General features: G+C 36.6%; 1 protein-coding gene across 1 annotated transcript in view; it reads left to right on the top strand.

The window, feature by feature from the left end:
- Positions 1-7,921, top strand: part of LOC107729558 (voltage-dependent calcium channel gamma-2 subunit-like) — a 73,066-nt gene that overhangs the window by 62,686 nt on the left and 2,459 nt on the right. Inside the window, exon 3 of the mRNA XM_016540124.1 lies at positions 5,962-6,102. Within this exon, the coding sequence (XP_016395610.1) occupies positions 5,962-6,102 (141 nt within the window). The remainder of the gene's footprint in view (positions 1-5,961; positions 6,103-7,921) is intronic.

The raw sequence follows: 7,921 nt of genomic DNA, 5'->3' as shown, positions 1-7,921 counted from the left end.
GAGCATATGGATGTCCTGCCCGATGTACTATATTACCACATAGACCAGCCGTTAACGATTTGTCCGTCACGGACTGCGTGATTTCGCCACTTCATGTGGAATTTTTTTTTTCTGCGACTAAGCGACTAATATAATTTTGGTCATATGCATATAAACAGCCTTTTAATTAGCAGAGTAGAATAATCATGGCTGATAATAAGACATGCAAACATAAATGAAAACCAAACTGGACGCGAGAACAGCTATATAGCCTAGGCCTAGCCTGTATATAATCAAAAATTTGGAATTGGGATAACCTCCAAGCCGATACCTTTTTAAAAGCTCATTATGGTCAAATGTTTCTAAAATATTTATATTCCGAGGTAGATTGCTGGCAACAGCCATTTTAGGATAGTTCAGATTTGGTCTTAGTGACTTAGGAGTCCTCTTCACTACTCCTAACGTTTCACAGATTTAGGAGCTAATTTTACCGCTAAAACGCTTTGTGAAATACTCTTAGAACAAAAATTTTGGAGTCCTAAATTTAGGACTGACACGCTCATTATTTTTAAGATTTTCTCCTAAATCTGCGAGTTATGAGCTACTTTTAGCCTTAAGATGTTTTGTGAATACGGGCCCAGGTTTACAAAGCGTTCATGAAATCCAGCAAAAAGTCAATTGCAACTGCTATAGATCAAAAGCTCATATCTCACTGGTCAGTCAGGTTTTTTTTTAATGGGCTAAAAAATTTTGATGACGGACGAATGTTTGTGCATGATGTAGAATAGAAACCCATTATATCTATTCAAAATCTTGTTTGCAGTGAAAATTCGCCAACAAATGTTCGTTCTCTGTGTGAAAAAGCCCTCAGGCTGGTCAGTCTCTGGCTGTGATCAGCGCAGAGAGCCTGGGGAGAATCTGCTAAACTCTCTTCCTCCTCCAGAGCCTCTGCAGCCATGGATACAGCGCTGCTGCCTGATCCGAGAGGTCAAAGCCAAGGTCACCGAGCTGGAGATTTTTATGAGTGAAAGCATGTCTCTATGAGCCCACGTGTGTCCACAGGGCTGATTAGAAATGTATGAAGTCTGTGTGTAAGATTCACACCATTTCTAGGAACGTCCACAACCTGTCCATCTCATCCTCTCACTGACCATAGAAGTTTTACTCTAAGAACGTGTTATGCATATTCTGGTATTTTTGTAAAGCATATTCTGTCTATTGAAAATATTTGCTACTCTAAAGCATGAAAAGGTTAGCTGAGACTCCCATTCACAGTAGTTGAAAATCAAGATGGCATCCTGGTCTCTGAGGACACCTCTGTCACCTTCAAGCCTGTCGTTTTAAACGCTTGTGTCAACAATCAATAGATTTAGGTTATTATCTTTTCCTTTCCCACTTTCACATCCTGCCTCACATCCTTTCCTGCCCCCTTCCCTCTTGCCTTGTGGTGTCTTTGTGAATGAGGCTGATGGATGAGAAGGAGTGGTGTGTCCTCTCTGTGCTGTGACTGGTCATGTCAATATCCCCGGGTTAATGTGAGATTGGGGAGTGTGTGTGTGTGTGTGTGTGTGTGTGTAAGAGAGAAAGTGTGATTTGGGAGAAGGTTGTTACAGGGCAAGAGGACCGGGGTCAGCACCCAGCACACCTTAATATTTAATCAGACCGTTCCCAGCAACTCTACACCCTACAGAGAGAGGGATGAGAAAAAGAGAGGAAGACAGGATAAAAAGAACTCACAAGGACATCCATCTAAAAAAAAATCCACCTTTATTTAGTTGCAAACAGCGTCCAAATTTAACCTTTCTGCCAAAGGCAGCGGAATAGAGAAAATGTACAGGCCATGCTAATGCTGCCAACTGATTAAAACTGTAATTAATGCAGCTGAATTAATAAAATAATATCCTGATGAATACATCAAATCAATCACAGTTAATTGCAAATAGTAATATTTGCTAACCCTAAGCTTCCAAATAAAGCCAATTTAAAAGCATTACATTATTTTGGCACACAAGTCAAATCTGCAATAAATATTTCAGAGCCTTCATATTAAAGAGACTTTATAATGAATATAACGTGTATACACTCAATATATATGTATATTAATATAAAAAGGTACACAGCTGTCACTGGGGTGATACTCTATAAGTGTCACGATCTGTGATGGCAAGGAGCACGGAGCGAGAAACGAGGAGACGTGGAATACACAGTCAGTTTTAAGCCACGGAATAACAGGAGAATAACACACAATCCAACAAGTAGACCCGACAAACACTAACTGAATGGACTGGGGCTTTTAAACACAGGATAACGAGGGACTAAGGAGACACACCTGGAATCAAATTAACAATCAACACGAGGGGAGAAACTGGGTCACAGGGAGCAAAACACACACACACACAGGTCCATAATCCTGACAATAAGGTACAAAAGCTGAAAGTTAATAAGATGTACATGTACCTTTAAGGTGCTAATTTGCAAAGCTGTAACCATTTAAATTACTAAATGATTATTTAAGTGAAATAAGAAATAAGAAATTCTAGTCTAATTCAATTTAAGAAGTAATCCATTTAAACTATTTGCAAAGAATATTTAATTTTAAAATATGCAGACACACTATTGTTATTTGTATGTCTAATATTTCAAAAACGCAAAACAGTCATCGCTGAATCACCAGAGTTTTGTTTTGACTGAATTCTTTGTGTGAGGCTGGGCAAGGCTTTGCTTTCCTCTGGTCAAAGGTCAGGAATTCTATATATATATTTTTTCTTATTATTGAAAATAATCACTAGCTTCTACTGAGTTTGTCAGTTTGTCTATATTCATTATTCTTTCTTGCATATTTGTGACAAACAAATAATTCTCAGAATAGACCCTTACCTTGGTTTCAAATGAAGTGAATACAAACAGATTTAGATGTACAAATGGCAATTCCTGGCCTCATATGGTTTGACTAGTGGTACATCACGGTGGGAAAAGATAGCACAAGACACTGAGAATTATTAGGGACTCAGTTAGATTGAGTGTATAGAGAGAAAAACAGAGAGAAAGAGACCGATAGGAGAGGATGGAACAAAGCGTAAGAAAATTAAAATGCCGTTCATCACTTCGAGTGAAGTCTCGTTTAGGTTTCTCAGAGAGGGAGAGAAGAACTGCGGCAAGTGCACTAGAAAAATCTCACCTTATATAACACATGCAGCAAATGAGATATGGCCATTTAGCGAAGCACATATTCAATGCATTTACATAGTGAACTATTCATAAATGAACAGTGTAGGATCTTGTATCTTGTGGCATTCTGTTAAAGACTGAAATGAGCTTAAATGCACCATAGTTGCTTTAGCAGTGAAACAAATACAATTTTGTGGTAGCTGACTTTGGCTTCTTGTGTGATCTGCAGCAGATGGCACAAGTGCAGTGGTTTTAGGGTGGAGGTGAGGGCAGGACAGGAGGGGCAGGAGGGCAGATGACCCTCTCAAGGGGAACTTCAGTCCCCACTTTAGCCAGCAAGAGTTCACAGTATTGTCATGCTGTCCACACATCAGCATTTACACAAGAGCAGGGAGGGACGGAGAGAAAGAGAGAGAAAAAAACTGCTGAGCTTGCAGACTAGATGGAGTGGTGAAAATTTAACTAGCCTGATGAAAGCATAACTTTGCATGTCAAGTATTTTCAAAGAGAGAGAGAGAGATAAAGGAGGAGAGGTAAGAGATGTGTAAGCAGTAAAAATTGAGAAAGACTGGTGAAAGGAAAAGGACAGGAGAAAACGACGACACTACTATATTATGAAAGTTTCTTTCAAGTACTTCAGTTTTGACATGAACACAGTATGTGTACAGCCAGATGCATAGCCTTTCAAAGTGTTCTCCATTTAATAACCTGTGGAAACACAAGCACTCGACACATGGAAAATTTCATATTTGTAAGTTATGAACGATAAGTGTTTTTGTTCTTGTTTAAACTTCAGTTGCCAGAATCTCTTATTTTCCAGTAGATTGTTGTTCTTTTCTGCAGATAGAAAAAATTGTCTGCACACGTACAGTATGAAATAGGGCTGGGTGAGTTTTCTGATTTTATCCATTAATTCGAATTTAATGTTTTGCCACGATTTTATTTTTTAGAAATCGAGGAATCACAATTTTATATAGAAATATTACCAAACGTTAGAATTAGACACTTTGATAATATGCCAATGATAACTGTAAAGAGAAAAGAATGATCCAACCGCAAGAGATGCGAGGGCAACAGTCATACGTGTCCATGTTTACATAGAAAAAACAATGGAAAAGCAGCGCAATAAACCTGTAACTACTACTGTATGTCTGATATTTCATGTTTGCATCATGGTGACAGGCTGAAAGCTGCTGTTGTTTTTAAAGAACATTTATAGTTAATAATAGTCTACTGGTGTTGTACCTTCAGTCATTTTGAATTTGATTTACCTTGACTTTTGAGATTTTTTAAAGCATTTTCCTCATATTATTTCTGAACATATATTATGTATAAGAAGTTTGTACAAGATGTAGTTGTAGTTCATCCATATTTTCTGCAAAGATATTTAACAAGTGATTTAACATTTACATCATGTTGACAACTTCATGTGTGGTGCACTTGGAATATAATTTTCTTTAACTAGAGGGTTAATAAAGAAAAAGTTACTTGAATCATGTCGTAGTTACATTTTAAAGTTGACTAGTTAAAAACAAATTTTAAAAATCGAGAATCGGCCAAACGTTCTGAAAAAAAATCTATATTTTTTATTTTTTGACATATCGCGCAGCCCAAATATGAAATTACGTCACTTACACTTTAGGCTTGAAGTGGATGGTTGGAAAATTATTTCCTGTTTGAAACAAGAGGTAGGAGGCCAAAGTTTCAGCAACTACGAAGAATGTTCCTCTAATCATCTCAAACTACCAATAATAATACATCGCAGCCAAGAATGTAGGCAAAATTCTTCCCATAAACCCATGAAAGAACTGTAAAGTGTATGAGTCATATGATGTTGACAGTCTTAAAGGGACAGTTCACTCAAAAAAGATTTTTACAAAATTAACAATTATTTTTCCACCAAGGTCATTCCAAAATGATTTGATTTTGATCATAAAAGGAGATATTTTGAAGAAGATTTCTACCAGTTGAATGTTAGTACATCAAAAGATCAGGTTGCACCATGTTTGATTCTAAATAACACTAAACACTACTGGTTTTTGCTTTATTATGTTTCAATATATAGAAGCCAAAAGTTTAAATGAAATGTGTCTGTTATATCGAACTCATTCAAAGCTACTGTACATTGAATGCAATGTAAGTTGCTTTTGGATAAAAGCATCTGCCTAATGTAAATATAAAATGACACCCCCTAGTCACTGTGCTTTCATTGTATGGGAAACATTCTGCAACATATCACCTTTTGTGTTCCACGGAAGAAGGAAAAGATGAGAAAATGATGACAGAATTGTCATGTTTGCGTGAACTGTCCCTTTGAGCTGCACAAACATCGAGTTGAAGAATTAATTGGTGAGTTGAAGGCTTGGCAGTCTGTCCTAAAAACATTCATTAACACATTCACTTGTCATTTCATGGCTCGAATGAAGCCAACTCTTGTTGAAGTCTCACTACGAACATATTTTGTTAATGCGCGTGAATAGCAGCATCTGTAAATGTCTCTGGTCCTGTTCAGTCTTGGAGTCTTGTTTGTGTTAGGCACAAGTGTTTTGAGACTCTTGACCTCAGATTGCTCTTCCACAAGCATTTTAAAGGGTGTGGGAGCTGTTTACTCTACTGGCAAAGTGTTGATTGGCTGTACTCTATGTGCTCAGAGGAGAACAGCTGCTAAAATCAATCCAAATGACAGCTTTCTTCATCCATCTCATTCCCTCTCTCACTGCCTTTTACATAGATTCGTTCAACAAGTAACAGTCTGGAATTCAAAGCATCTTATACTCATCCCACCTTCTTCTTCTTCTCTCTCTCCATCTGTAGGAGCCGTACGAGCGTCTAGTATCTTCCCCATCCTCAGCGTCATTCTGCTCTTCATGGGTGGCCTGTGTATAGCTGCCAGCGAGTTCTACAAGTCCCGTCACAATATCATCCTCAGTGCAGGAATCCTCTTTGTGTCTGCAGGTGAGTCTATGGAATGAATCAAGGACGAGATACAAAAGTCAATGTAAACATACACTTGTAAGACCCAGAATCTTTTGTTTGCATTCTGATTTGTTTTAATTTCTCAGCAGTATTTGACCATTTTAAAACTTTGTTGAGCCCCTGTACCGTCACTGATAAGCATCACACACACTCTTTAGAAATAAATTATGCAACATGCTCACATACTACTCCTACAACACCTGCACATCTCAAATATACCATTATTTCTCACAACTCAGGTTTTTAGCATAATGCATAAAGCTCAATCAGGGCTCACCAGTTCAAGGACTTTTTTCTGTTTGCCCACTCATGCCAGCAAATTTCTACTTGCCTGCCTTTTAATAATAATTTTTATTAATTAAAACTTAAAGGTGCTGTATGTAAGTTTTTGACTCTACTAAAGCATAAAAATACCATAATATGTTTGCAGATATTTAAGAAACATGCTAAGTTAACATACTTGTTTATCTGAAAAACAATGCTACAGTCAGTTATTCTCCTTTGAAAATGGGCCGGAATGGGCCCGGAAAACAGAGACCAACTACAAATGGGCCGGAATGTCGGTCTCTGTTTTGGTTTGTGAAACCCGCCCACTGCCAGTTTACCCAATTGTATTTCGGCACCCCGGGTTGCCAGTTGGCGGAAAACACAGCATATTTCATTTCATTCATCGCCAAGTGCGCTCGTTCCTGTTGGTGTCTTCAATCTGGCAACCTGTGTGCGTCAAGTCTGAGGAGGAGGGACAGGGTGAAAAAAACCCTCTCCAATATTTTGAATTTGGACTGCAATACCTAGTTCAACCACTCGGTGTCAATCCTACATACAGCACCTTTAATATTATAAGCTAATTCATAATTTTACATCTACAATTTTAATACTTATCATGTTAAATGTATGCAATTTAGATTTGAACATACCCTAACATTCAAAAGTTCGGGTTTGGTAAGATTTTTTTTAAATGTTTTTGAAAGAAGTCTGCATTTATTTGATCAAACAATTTAGTAAAAACCGTAATATTGTGAAAAATCATTATTATTTGAAATAATTTTTTATCTGAATACATTTTAAAATTTTATTTATTCTTGTGATGGCAAAACTGAATTTTTAGCATCATTACTTCAGTGTCACATGATCACTGATATGCTGCTCATTTCTTCTTATTATAAACTTTATATATTATTATAAAGTTGTGCTGCTTAATATTTTTGTAAAAACTAACATTTTTTTCAGGATACTTTGATGAATAAAGTTCAAAAGAATGGCATTCAAGATCAAGAATCTTTTGTAACAATTATAATGTCTTTACTTTCACTTTTGATCAATTTAATTAAAGGATTCATTTATTTTAAAATAATCTTACAAACTACAAATGTTTTGAACACAAGTCTATATTAAATTATGAAAATTAAAAAATAAATTATTTTACATTTTTCACCCATATAATTTATTTTCATCAAATGTTTCGTTTTCTTTAAAGATAAAGTTTGCATGAGTAGCTGGAAATTACAGTTACACAAAAACTCCAAGATGAGTTCATAAACATTGTCAGAAAATAATGGCATGCGTGGAAAACCATTAATAATTAGTTTGTCATTTTCACCCGTCTTACTCATGCTGCCACAAATTATTTTCAACCTTAGCTTATTCAGTCAATTTTACCAAGGTCACAAGCTGACAATCAGAATTTGCAACTAAATGTAAAAGAAAACCTGATGTTTAAGTTTGGAAGACATACACATGATCAAACTGTGTAAGGTGTAGCGCTGGGGTAGGCACACTACCCCAATAGGGTAAGTGA

This window comes from Sinocyclocheilus rhinocerous, unplaced genomic scaffold (assembly GCF_001515625.1).
Source record: "Sinocyclocheilus rhinocerous isolate Xijiao unplaced genomic scaffold, SAMN03320098_v1.1 scaffold697, whole genome shotgun sequence".
Taxonomy (NCBI): domain Eukaryota; kingdom Metazoa; phylum Chordata; class Actinopteri; order Cypriniformes; family Cyprinidae; genus Sinocyclocheilus; species Sinocyclocheilus rhinocerous.
Note: the sequence above shows the minus strand (reverse complement) of the source record. Positions and strands in the feature narration are given on the sequence as shown.